The sequence below is a fragment of the Marmota marmota genome, unplaced genomic scaffold, assembly GCF_001458135.2.
Source record: "Marmota marmota marmota unplaced genomic scaffold, marMar, whole genome shotgun sequence".
NCBI classification, from domain to species: domain Eukaryota; kingdom Metazoa; phylum Chordata; class Mammalia; order Rodentia; family Sciuridae; genus Marmota; species Marmota marmota.
In genome coordinates, this window is record NW_025999915.1 from 278682 (window position 1) to 292561 (window position 13880).

The following is a 13880-nucleotide window of genomic DNA, read 5'->3' on the forward strand; positions in this document are numbered from 1 at the left end:
AAAAAAAAAAAAAAAAAAAAAAACAAGAAATCCTAGAAATAACAAGCCAATTAAAAAACTCAATAGATAGTATCACCAATAGACTAGACCATTTGGAAGACAGAACTTCAAACAATGAAGACAAAATATATAATCTTGAAAATAAAGTTGACTTCACAGTGAAGATGGTAAGAAACCATGAACAGAACATCCAAGAATTATGGGATACCATCAAAAGACCTAATTTAGGATTTATTGTGATAGAGGAAGGTTCAAAGATTCAAACCAAAGGAATGCACAATCTCTTCAATGAAATAATATCAGAAAATTTCCCAAGCAAGAAGAATAAATTGGAAAATCAAATACAAGAGGCCTATAGGACACCAAATGTACAAAATTACAACAGATCTACACCAAGACACATTAAAATGAAAATGTCTAGCATACAGAATAAGGATACAATTTTTAAAGGCTGCAAGAGAGGAAAAATCAGATTACCTATAAGGGAAGACCAATTCGGATCTCAGCCGATTTTTAAACCCAGCCTCTCAAAGCTAGAAGATCTTGGAACAAAATATTCCAAGTGCTAAAAGATAATGTATGTCAACCAAGAATCTTATATCCAGCAAAATAAAGCTTCAAATTTGATGTCAAAATAAAAACCTTACATGATAAACAAAAGCTAAAGAATTTACAGAAAGCTGTACTACAGAACATTCTTGGCAAAATATTCCATGAGAAGGAAATGAAAATAACTATGAAAATCTGCAAAGGGAAGAACTACAATAAAAGAAAAGCCAACCAACGGAGAAACCAAGTCAAGCTAAATACCAAAAATAAACAAAAATAACTGGTAACTCAAATCATATCTCAATAATAACCCTAAATGTTAATGGCTTAAACTCACCAATCAAAAGACATAGGCTGGTAGAATGGATTAAAAAAAAGACCCAACAATATGCTGCCTTCAAGAGACTCATCTTATAGGAAAAGAAGCCCACACACTGAAAGTAAAAGGTTGAGATAAAATATACCATTCACATGGTCTATGTAAGCAAGTAAGGATTTCCATCCTTATATCAAATAAAGTAGACTTCAAGCCAAAGTTAATAAAAGGAATAAAGATGGACATTTCATACTGCTTAAGGGAAACATACATCAACAAGACATAACAGTTATAAATATATATGCCCCAAACAATGGAGCACCTACATTCATCAATCAAACTCTTCTCAAGTTCAAGAGTCAAATAGATCACAACACAATAATTCTGGGTGACTTTAACATACCTCTTTCACTACTGGATAGATCCACCAAACAAAAGCTAAACAAAGAAACTATAAACTCAATAATACAATCAATAATTTAGACTTAACAGACATATATAGACTATTTTACCCATCAACGAGCGGAAACACTTTCTTCTCAGCAGCATGTGGATCCTTCTCTAAAATAGACCATATGTTATGCCACAGGACAAATCTTAGTAAATACAAAAATGCAGAGATACTACCCTGCATTCTATCATACCACAATGGAATGAAATTAGAAATCAATGATAAAATAAAAAATAAAAACTACTCCAACACCTGGAAACTAAATAATATGCTATTGAATGAACAATGGGGTGCAAAAGATATCAAGGAGGAGATTAAAAAATTCTTAGAGGTAAATGAGAACACCAATACAACATATTGAAATCTCTGGGATACTATGAAGGCAATGCTAAGAGGAAAGTTCATTGCATAAAGTTCATACAAGAAAAAGTCAACAAATAAATTACCTAACACTACATTTCAAAGCCTTAGAAAGAGAAGAACAAATCAACCCACAGCAGTAGAAAACAGGAAATAATTAAAATCAAAGCTGAAATCAATGAAATTGAAACAAAAGAAACAATTGAAAAAATTGACAAAAAAAGTTGATTCTTTGGAAAAAATAAATAAAACTGATAAACCATTGGCCATTCTAACAAAGAGAAGGAGAGAGAAAACTCAAATTATTAACATCCATGATGAAAAAGGATATATTATGAAGGACACTACAGAAATACAGAAGATAATTAGAAATTATTTTGAAAATTTGTACTCCAGTAAAATAGAAAATATCAAAGGCATTGACAAATTTCTAGAGGCATATGATATTCCTAAACTAAATCAGGATGATATACACAATTTAAACAGATCAATTTCAAGCAAGGAAATAGAGGTCACCATCAGAAGCCTACCAACCAAGAATAGCCCAGGACTGGACAGATACACAGCTTAGTTCTACAAGACATTTAAAGAAGAACTAACACCAATACTTCTCAAACTATTTCATGAAATAGAAAAAGAGGGAACACTTCCAATCACATTCCATGAAGCAAATATTACCCTGATTCCAAAATCAGACAAAATAAAAGAAAGAAAACTCAGACCAATATCTCTAATGAATATAGATGTAAAAATTCTGGCAAATCAAATACAAATACATATCAAAAAGATAATGCATCATGATCAAGTAGGGCTTATCCCAGGGATGCAAGGTTAGTGCAACATACGGAAATCAATAAACATAATTCATCACATCAATAGACTCAAAGATAAAATTCATATGATCATTTCAATAGATGCTGAGAAAGCATTTGCTAAAATACAGCATCCCTTCATGTTCAAAACACTAGAAAAACTAGGGATAACAGAAACATACCTCAACATTGTAAAGAATATCTTTGCTAAGCCCCAGGCTAACATCATTCTAAATGGAGAAAAATTGAAAACATTCCCTCTAAAAACTGGAACAAGACATAGATACCCTCTGTCACCACTTCTCTTTAACATAGTTCTTGAAACTCTAGCCCAAGCAATCAGACAGACGAAAGAAATTATAGGGATACAGATAGGCAAAGAAGAACTCAAATTATCACTATTTGAAGATTATATGATTCTATACCTACAGGACCCAAAACATTCTACCAGAAATCTCCTAGAACTAATAAATGAATTCAGCAAAGTAGCTGGATATAAAATCAACACCCATCAATCAAAGACATTTCTATACATCAATGACAAATCTGTTGAAAGGGAAACTAGAAAAACCACCCCATCTATCTCAAAATAAATTAAAAAAATATTTGGGAATAAATTTAACAAAAGAGGTGAAAGAACTCTACAATGAAAACTACAACACGTCAAAGAAAGAAATTAAAGAAGACCTTAGAATATGGAAGGATCTATCTTGTTCACAGGTAGGCAGAATTAATATTGTCAAAATGACCATACTACCAAAAGCACTATACAGATTCAGTGCAATCCCAATCAAAATCCCAATGCCATTCCTTATAGAAATAGAAAAAGCAATCATGAAATTCATCTGGAAAAGAGTAAGAGATCCAGAATAGCCAAAGCAATCCTTAGCAAGAAGAATGAAGCTGGTGGCATTACTATTCCAGACTTAAAACTATACTACAGAGCAATAGTAACAAAAACAGCATGGTATCGGCATCAAAATAGACCTATAGATCAATAGTAAAGAATAGAGAACTTAGAGTCTAACCCCAAAACTACTGTTATCTTATATTAGACAAAGGCACCAAAAACGTACATTGGAGAAAAGATAGCCTCTTCAACAAATGGTGCTGGGAAATCCACGTGTAACAAAATGAAATTAAACCTCTATCTGTCACCATCCATAAAACTCAACTCAAAGTGGATTAAAGACCTAGGAATTAAACCAAAGACCTTGTGCCTAATGGAAGGAAAAAGTAGGCCCAAATCTCCATCATGTCGGATTAGTCCCCAACTTTCTTAATAAGACACCTGTGGTGCAAGAATTAAAACCAAGAATCAATAAATGGGATGGATTTAAATTAAAAACTTCTTCTTAGCAAAAGAAACAATCCGAATGGAAGAAATCAAAGGAAGATTCTACAGAAAATTCTACAGAATGGGAGCAAATCTTTACCACAAGCACATCAGGTAGAGCACTAATCTCTAGGGTATATAAAGCACTCAAAAATCTTAACACCAAAAAAACAAATAATCCAATCAATAAATGGGCCAAGGAACTGAACAGACACTTCTCAGAAGAGGATATACGATCAATCAACAAACACATGAAAAAATGTTCAACGTCTCTAGCAATTAGAGAAACGTAAATCAAAACTACTCTAAGATTTCATCTCACTCCAGTCAGAATGGCAGTTATCAAGAAATACAAACAACAATAAGTGTTGACGAGGATGTGGGGAAAAAGGCACACTCATACATTGCTAGTGGGACTGCAAATTGGTGCAGCCATTCTGGAAAGCAGTATAAAGATTCCTCAGACAATTGGGAATGGAACCACCATTTGACCCAGCTATCCTATTTCTCAGTTTATATCCAAAGGATTTAAAAACAGCATACTACAGGGACACAGCCATATCAATGTTTATAGCAGCACAATTCACAATAGCTAATTATGGAACCAACCTAGATGCCCTTCAGTAGATGAATGGATAGGGAAACTTTGGTATATATACACAATGGGACATTGTTCAGCATTCAGAGAGAATAAAATCATGACATTTACAGGTAAATGGATGAAGTTGGAGAATATAATGTTAAGTGAAGCAAGCCAATCCCAAAAAACCAAAGACCAAATGTCTTCTTTGATATGAGGATGCTGACTCATAATGGCAATGGCCAGGGGAGCATGAGAGGAATGGAGAAACTTTAGATAGGGCAAGGAGGGGGGCGGGGGAGGGGGCGGGAAGAAAGGGGCAAGTGGATAAGAATGATGGTGGAATGAGTTAGACATCATTACCCTAAATACATGTATGAAGACGTGAATGGTGTGAAAATACTTTGTGTACAATCAGTGACTTGAAAAATTGTGCTCTATATGTGTAATATGAAATGAATTGCATTCTGCCATCATGTATTACAAATTAGAATACATGAATAATTTACTTTAAAAAAAGAGAAAGGAGTGTGAAGGTACTGAGGAGAATGGGGAGGATCCAGGTCCACGAGGACCCTCAGATACCAAATTTGGAGTTTGAACTTTATCTCAAAAGTTCTGAGAAGCCAAGAAAGACCTAAAGTTAGCCTGAGAGCTACACCATCAGATTTGCCTTGGAGATTAACACACCAGAGCAAGTATGGCAGGTGACAGTAGGGGGTGCCAACAGAACCCTTGGTGTCATATAAAAGGAGGATAAGTATGAAAGCAAGGCCCCAAGGCTTCAGGGGGTCCTTGCTGCAGGGCTACCCTACGCCATGCAAGACACAGGCTCCATGTGGTGGCCTTCATGATCTAGAAACCACCGCAAACACAGGCCCTGTGTCTGGGAATCTCCTTTGTTACTATGCAACATTCACCTTGCTGACTTTAAATGGTCTCTCCTGGGTGAGCTCTTTGTCAAACTGTTTATCCCAGTTTCCTTTGAAGTAGATGGCATTCACGAGAACCAGTTTAGTGTTTGTATTCAAGGAACCTGGAGACAGCAACTCTGTAATTTTATCTGAAAGGAAAAATTAAAGAACCAGTTAGCTAAGAGTTTTCTGATGGGTGCATCAGTGATGATACGGAGAGGGGCCCACCTCCTCAAATGGTCAAGCACAGAGATAAAGGATCACATATGCCCCAAATAATATAAACAGATATTTGTCATCAAAACAAAGCAACAGTCCTGGCACCAAGAAAAAAAAAAAAAACTTTAAAGTTCTGGCAAGAAAAATACCATCATTTGAATAAAACATAAAATGAACAAGTAGATATCAGTAAGTGAATTAAAGGACTATTAAAAAAAGGATTATAGATTTAAATTTTTGAGGGGCCAGATATGTTTACCCCTATTTAAACACTACACTACACCACACACACACACACACACACACACACACACACACGTATGTATTGAAGCATCATGAACAGTTTTGTTATTATTTTTAGTACAATTTTTAACAATACTATTATTATCAACTAAAAATATTTAAATTTTTAAAAAGATGACTGGTTACAAGATGCTCTTTACAAATGTAAAAGCACAGTTTACCCAGACATAGTGGTACATGCCTATAATCCTACTGGCTTGGGAGGCTGAGGCAGGAGGACTGTAATTTTAAAGCCAGCCTCAGCAACGTAGGCCCTAAGCAACTTAGCAAGACCTTCTCTCTAAATAAAATATTTTTAAAAGGACTGGGGATTTGGCTCAGTGGTTAAGCACCCCTGGGTTCAAAGCCTGGTACCAAAAATTTTTTTTTTTTTTTTACTTTTACATTAACTTACATTAAAAACCACAGGTAAATGAAGATACTGCTAAGCAACTTGCAATAATGCATGAAAACTGTGAAGCATGAGCCCACACTACAAAAGACACAGCCGAGACCTGTCATGTGAATTTTTCCTTTGGTGAAAAGAAAGAACAGCCAACAACAAAAAAATTTAAGTGTGGATTGCTGACTACTGGAAAACATCACGGACACACTGAGAACAGCAGAGAGAAGAAGCTAGAGAAAATGTCATCCATTGACAGTATTTCAGCAGCAGATTTTAAAGTTTTCAAGAAGAAAAATATCATTCTTCATATTTGACAATCTTGTTAAGGAACTGAAAATAAGACTGATTAAAATACTTAAAAACAGAACAGGATGGGACTGTAGCTCAGTGGAACAGCATCTGCTCAGCATGCACAGGGCCAAGGGTTGGATCCCCAGCACTGCAAACAAAGCAACAACAACCCCACCATCAACAGAAACAACAAATAAAAACTATGTTTTTACCTTCTGTCTTTTTAGCTACCCAGGTGTTTATGTGTTTTCTGGACTCCTCTGTAGCATTCAGAAAGTCAAGCTCTTCCATCTCTGCTTGGTAGAATTTCTGGCAGGAATCTTTAAAAGACTAAATCAGAACGACATAATTGCATGGTTCCAAAAATAATTAACACCAACAGTGTACTTCTTTAATGTACAAAGCACAAAAATCAAAAATGTGCAGATTTAAAGATGTAATTTACAAATAAATATGTAGAATGAACCTAAAATCCACCTTCTCAGTTCTTGGCCATCTTTAAATGGCCCAAGTATCAAATAAACTTCATTGCATAAAGATGGCTGGATCTTTATGGGACTTGCTAAGCCTCAAGAGGTAACTGGGAGGAAGCTGGGATACAGTAACTGTGGAGAGAGTGCTAACCCAGCAAGAGCTCGGACACCACTGTGCTCTAGAATGAGAGAGGCTGAACACAGAAAGTAGAACACAGGAAAGCAAGCCATGATGATGACGATGATAATGACGACAAACCTGAAGTAGATCCGCATACGCTGACAATTGAAGAACAAAAGAAAAAAATTGCAAAACAACATATGTTGGATAAAGGCATAATGCAGGGAAAATTACTACAAAACAAAATTTCTACATGTGCAGGAAGAACATATCAAATCCACAAAAGCTCTAATTCTGGGAGGGATGACGGGTTGTGGGAAAGAGGTTGATGAGGGCTCTTGCTTTGCTGGCTTTATTGCATTCTGCACAAAAAATATATTCACGTGTGACTTGAGTAGTTTTCTAATTTTTTAAATGAAAGGGTGTGAACAAATACATGAGTAACCAGAAACCTGAGTGAATTCACAGCCCAGGCTCTTTCAGCTGCACCACGAGTCCCCCTCCTCCCAACCACCTTGCTTCATCAAAAGCAGCGAGTATGACTTACTGAGAGGAAATCATAAGACTTTTCTCCAAAGAGCCTGTTGGCTGTTCTAAGCAAGTACTGTGTGTCCGTCTTGTTCACTTCAGTGAGAAGGGACTGGAAGCTCTGGTGGACATCTCCACCTCCACTGTTGCTGCTTTTATTTAAAGAAAGTACCTGAAATCAGAAACACAACAAAAACACACCATTGCAGTAGGCCCTGACTACAGGGAACAAGCAAACTATACTAAACTTGGCATAAGAACTGTGCAGATTCAAACCACCAACCAATTAGAGACAAAAAGTATCTTGAAAGCTCATTCTCCAGTGTTCCTCCCAGGTTCCTTCTCTGTACCCTGTCAGTATTGGTCTAGCGGAAATGGCTCTCCACAATGCAGGCTCTTTGTATCTATAGCCTAGCTGGAGACAGGGCTACCAGCCAGACTTCCCATCTCTGTGAACATAGACTGCTCCTAAAAGTTGTAAGGTACAGTTTTTCCCACGCTTAGGTCTGGAATGGCTCTGACCAACAGAATTCAGCAGAAGCAATGCTGTCCAGGCCTGAGCATTAAAACCCCTAGCAGCTGTCCCATTCACTCTTTTGTACCCTGCTGCCATGATGGAAGGAAGTCCAAGCTATCCCCTTGGAGGATTTGCTACACACAGGCTGAGTTGCCTAGAAGAGAACCAAAATGCCAGATGTGAAAGAAGACTCCTGGGACCTTGCAATCCAGCTGCCCATTGCAATAGTAGCGTGAATGACCCCAACTGGCTTATATAACAGGGAGCATTAAGAACTGCCTGTGAGGCCACCGAATCTGAAAAACAATCCACCATTATTATATCTAGCCAGTAAGTTTGGGGATGGTTTGTTTTGCAGCAACAGATAACACATGCAGCAATGCAGAAGTGTTCTAACATAATGAAAATATAAAAAACGTGGTACTGGATTTGGACATGGCAGTTGACAGAGGCTGGAGGTATAGGGATGAAATTACTACTGCAGACTACAGAAACAGGGGCTTGTGATATGGTAGACACTGCTGAGGAAATAAAATGTTCACCTGTAGCAAGAGGTAAGATAGGGCACGTTCCCAACTCCCACATCTGCCTAAGATGCCCAGGAAGCATGTACCTTCCTTTTAGCTGCCTAAGTTATAGAGTATGGGAAGAGAGAGATGAGCCAAAGAAAAAATTATTCCATTTTCAAGCAGAATTTCAAGGAACTATTTCTAACCCAGGTCTTGATGGGTAGAACATAAAGGTGTTTCTTATCTCGGAGCTCCCTCTCCAGTTGACAAAATGATTCTCAACATAAGAAATGACCTCATGGTAGAGCTCAAATCCATGGCTTCAGGAGCAAGGTCAAGATCCACTTTGTAAAAACCTTGGGACAACAAAGGCAGCATCTTGTAGACCTCTAGACAAAGGGGTTTCTAAGCAACTCAAGGACATTGTCCCACATCACCCTTACTTCCAACCCAATACACAGTCTGTCTCAAACAGGCTTGTGCGTGTGGCTTGGTCCAGTGCAACAGGCTATTACTTGAGACCCGGAAATCCTACAATGGTTTTAAAGGAGTTATAAAACCTTGTAACTAAAAGGTGAGACAGTTCAAAGTGAAGAGAGGTCCTTGAACCCCAACTCTCTTTTGGCAGGAAGAAGGCTACAAGAGCAACAAATATGGCCCATTTCTTCTGGAAAAGGAAGGGAAGTGCCAAGCGCTAAGTCCAGAATGCACAGGGGAGTGCCATGGCCTGACATGTGGAAAACCAGGAATGCTCCCCAGGAAACCTAGGTGCAGCCAATCAAGGAATATTCCCACCCTGAAGGCAGAGGAGCCTGGCACACACACCTGGCTGGATTTGGAAATTGCTACAGTTCAGGGACTGCAATGTGCTCATAGGGGTGCTCAGCAGGGGTAGCATGTGCTTCTTGTCAACTCTCCATCCACACCCCTCTGATACCCTCTGATATCCATCCACAGCAATCCCTTTGGGATTTGAAGTGTGGAGAATCAGCTCAATTGACAATTGTCAGCATTTACTATTACTCCCAAAGGACACCAGGTACCTGAGCCATCTGGACTGCGGTGGTTCCGTTTGCCCCCAAGAGGACCATGGCCAGGGCCGAGGAGATGCTGATGGGTGAGTAAAACACATTTTTTGAACTGTCTTCACCCAGCGTTTTCAGAAGGTTTAAGGCAAAGGTGCCGCTTGCTTCCAACAGAGGATCCATGATGGCGAGCCTGGAACGATGGATTTCAGATCAGTATCACATGAACACAGGCTCACAAGTCAACTGAACTTTCCCTCCCGTTAACTCCACTGCTGCTGTGGTGCAATAAGCAAATAGACACACACAGAACTCTGAGGGTCTCTTTTGAGGTCTCAAGATCATTTTATGTCCTAATATTAAATGAAAAAGAAGAGTAAAATTTAATACTATGATCCTATTTTGTGAAGACCTGTGCATGGGCAAAGTGTAGACAGGACACACGCACCACGTTACTGCAGTCACTTCCTGGAGTGGGTAAGAGAAAGGGTGATTAACTTTGGCTTCCACATCTGTATTCTTTGTGTGTTGTAAGGGCTTACTGTGTCATTTAATTTGAAAATCATTTAAAATTATAAATTCACTTGCAAAGTTAAAAAGACATGACACACAAGTGTTTTTATAATTTGGGAGCGTTCCCCATTTTAGGGTAATCTAAAGCCTTAAAATAAATATGGGAAATAAAACCACATGAGACCCTTCTCTCCTCTAAATCAAATACCCACCCATCACCCCCAACAAATGAGGGTGCACATACAGGCATGCTCAATAGGACACCACTTAACCCTCAGTTCTCCTTCTAGGAAACCTATGCATGGGACAATATCTGTGGAACACTGAACAAGGTCCAGAGACACATCCAGGTCCTAATCTCTGGAACCTGTGAAATTTCCCCCATGTGGCAAAAGAGAATTTGCTGCTGTGATTAAGAATGGACCATTCAGGTGGCCCCCAAGTAGAGTCACATGTAGTTTATAAAAGGGGTTGTCAACCTGAGTAAAAAAAAAGAGAGAGAGGGAGAGGGAGAGGCTCTCTAGAACAAAAGATTTCCATTCAGAATAGAAAAGGGTTGCAAACCTGGTGGGAAGACTATGAAAATCAAAGATGCATGGGAGTAAGGGTAGGGAGGATGAGACCAAGAGAGAACTTGTAATGACAAATAAGAGCCTAAGCAGCCAGGCGCTGTGGTTCATACCTGTAATCCCAGTGGCTTGGGAGGTTGAGGCAAGAGGATTGCAAGTTTAAAGCCAGTCTCAGAAACCCAGCAAGATCCTGACTCAAAATAAAAAAATAAAATACACTGGGAATATGGCTCAGAGGTAAAGTGCCCCCAGATACAATCCCTGGTACCAAAAAAAAAAAAAAAAAAAGTGATTGGTCTCAAACACCCTTGCTTTATGGCAACAACTGGGCCTTAGAGGCCCATGTTCAATTTTTCTAGTCCAACAATGGGGAATTGAGGTAGGATAGAAAAACTAAAAGATACGTAGAAAACAGACAAAAGGAAGGACATGGAGAGTATCATTTTAATCTGAAAGTCTCATGCCTTATGACAAAGTTCTGCATGTGTTTCTTCCCAGATCTGTCACTCCCCAAGCCAACTGAGCTAATTTCACTCCCAATTTTCTGGGCAATCTGTCAATCTTTCAGTTGATGGAAATTCATCCACTATGAAAATTACCTTGTGCATTGTTGATTGTCTTATGTAAGAAACAGATTAAGCAAAGAGAGAGACGATATTTTAAGAAACATAAACTAGGGTACTTCCAATGTGACTTACTGGTCACTTGGCAGAGATCATATCAGTCTAAGAATCCTGAGAATTCCAGACCATCATAAACCATCTTGTGATCATCACACTGAAGTCCTCCTCACATACCTTCCCATGTCCACCCTTCACCAAATTTCCTTTAAAAGAGCCCGAGAACCCCCAAATCATCTCACTCTCAAGATGACTCACATTCCCCCCTGAATGTCTATATTCCTTGCTTTCTTAAATAAATCTCTGCCTCAGACATGTTCTTCAATCCATTTCTGCACATCTATCAAGAACCCCACTCATCCTAAGTTGAGGTCCACCCCTCCAGAAACTCCTTAGACCTCTTCCAGTGACAGTATAACCTATGTCCTTGTTTCTTTTAATGAAGGAATTATAAAGTACAAAATCTGAATACTCGAGAAGGAGATGAGTACTGGTTCTGATAGAAAATAGAGTTGCTGCTCAATTCACAATAGCCAAACTGTGGAACCAACCTAGATGCCCTTCAATAAATGAATGGGTAAAGAAACTGTGGTATATATACACAATGGAATATTACTCAGCAATAAAAGAGAATAAAATTATGACATTTGCAGGAAAATGGATGGAGTTAGACAATATCATGCTAAATGAAGTAAGCCAATCCCCAAAAACCAAAGGCCAATGTTTTCTCTGATAAGTGAATGTAAACCAAAATTGGGGGGGTGCACATGGGATGAGTGATGGAACTTTGGATGGGCAAAGGGCGGGGAGGGTGCATGGGGGTAGAAAAGATGGTGAAATGAGACAGACATAGTTACCAGAGTTACATGTATGATTGCATGAATAGTGTGACTTTACCTGAGTTAAGCAGGTCTATAATGAGCTGCACAGGATTTTACCCCCAAAGTTTTGAGGTACCAATTCATAGCTTCCCTACCACCAGCTCTGCTGTTAAGAACTTTCCTGACATTCTGACCCCAGCTCCATCTACCCTATAACACCCCTACTCTTTGAAGCTTATGAAATCTTATCCCCATCCCTGATATCCAGAAATGTCCCAGTGATGTGTCCTTCTCTGGGCCCAGTTCATTCTTTTTGGTGGAGATTTGGAGGGCCCTTTCAATGTAGCAATTTAAAAATTTCTCCTTCCTACTCAGGGAAAACAAATTAAAGTGCTTTCTCATTTCCTGCAGAATCTCTGTTCTCTGCTTTTTTACCTCCTATTTGTCAGGCACTAACACTCTTGGAAGGAACTCATCTGGGACTTTCCAACCTTCTGAATGTCACAGCACACACAAAGAATGATACTAGTACTATACTTTGGGACAAGGTTACTTGCTGTAGAGGTGTCCAGCTCAAATCTCCAGCCACCAGGCTGCCCCCTCCAGCTGCCCTGAGTTGGAGAGGTCAACACCTTGACAATATCCCAACACACAGTGAAAAGTTCTACTCAGACCTTTTACTTCTCTTGCATTGTCTGTAACAATTACATTTTGTCCCATTTTCTGGAGAAAGGCCATTGTCCTCCAATCTTTCTTTTTTTTTTTTTTTTGGTTAATATCAGTTGTTACACTTTTTAATTTCCAAGGACTCTGTTTTTCTCTGATGTCCTTGGTTCCAATTCCTCAAAGAACATCCACTATAGTTCTCTTGAGCTTCTTTTGCACCCTGCCTTGTCTTTCCCTGGTGTTTTGCTATTGCTGGTGTGGTGGTGGTTGGTGTTTGTTTTATTCTATGTAGGTTTCTCTTTCATGCTTAATATTCCCAAAAGTGCCCACCAAACCCTGGGTGTCAGTTCATATTTAGGGGAAAACACAAAAGGCTGCTGGAAATTCTGTTTACAAAAGTGACACTTGTCAGCTGGGGGTTTCTCTGCTGATGTGATCAAGGAGTCACAGTAGCTTTTTCTGCTGAAGAATGGCAAATAGAAAAAACCCTGGTCTGGCTGCTGGCTCTGATGTATAAGTAGCTGGAGTGGGGGCTGGGGTGCTTCTGCTAGATCCCTCTCCCCTCATTTCAGCCCAGTGCTTTTCTCATCAGTTCTTGCAGGGCTGAGACCTGACCTCCTATCAGGGGCTGCTAGGAAAGAGGGGGGCTGCCTGGTTGCCAGGGCAGAGGGGATGGCATCTGAGGTTCAAACCACTCCATAAACAGACTTTCTACGAGGGGCCCTGCTGCCACCTGCACTTCACCCTCCCTCTCCAGGGACTCCAAGGTTGAGACTGTCAGCTCCTCTGGGCTGCTCCTCCCTCCTCCCTCCACAGACACTGAGCTCCTTCCTCTAGCCACTTTCCTGCTCAAAACTCTGCTGGCATCTCTTGTCCACTGCTCAGCTCCTCTCTCCTTATCTTGTCCTTGGTTTTAATGATTTAAAGGGCTCTTTTTGTCTGTTGGGTTAGCAGGGTTTTATGTGCAAGAAGATGAATACATATGGCCACAAATATACAAAC

At 39.3% G+C, this 13880-nt stretch overlaps 1 protein-coding gene and 1 long non-coding RNA gene across 3 annotated transcripts in view; one reads left to right on the forward strand and one right to left on the reverse strand.

Moving 5' to 3' along the window:
- LOC107160995 (serpin B6-like) overlaps window positions 1–13880 on the reverse strand; it is a 137415-nt gene that overhangs the window by 6302 nt on the left and 117233 nt on the right. The window contains exons 1-4 of one of the 2 annotated variants that reach the window (XM_015507546.2): window positions 9708–9872; window positions 7658–7810; window positions 6729–6846; window positions 5325–5467 (exon numbers count right to left, since the gene is read on the reverse strand). In XM_015507546.2, coding sequence (XP_015363032.1) covers window positions 5325–5467; window positions 6729–6846; window positions 7658–7810; window positions 9708–9872 — 579 coding nt within the window. Of the gene's footprint in view, window positions 1–5324; window positions 5468–6728; window positions 6847–7657; window positions 7811–9707; window positions 9873–13880 lie in introns of those variants that run through there. The other variant, XM_048799965.1, reaches the window with a different exon arrangement.
- On the forward strand, window positions 7567–9864 carry LOC125615727. The gene is made up of 2 exons (XR_007346312.1): window positions 7567–7806; window positions 9704–9864. It is a non-coding gene; the product is annotated as an uncharacterized LOC125615727 (long non-coding RNA).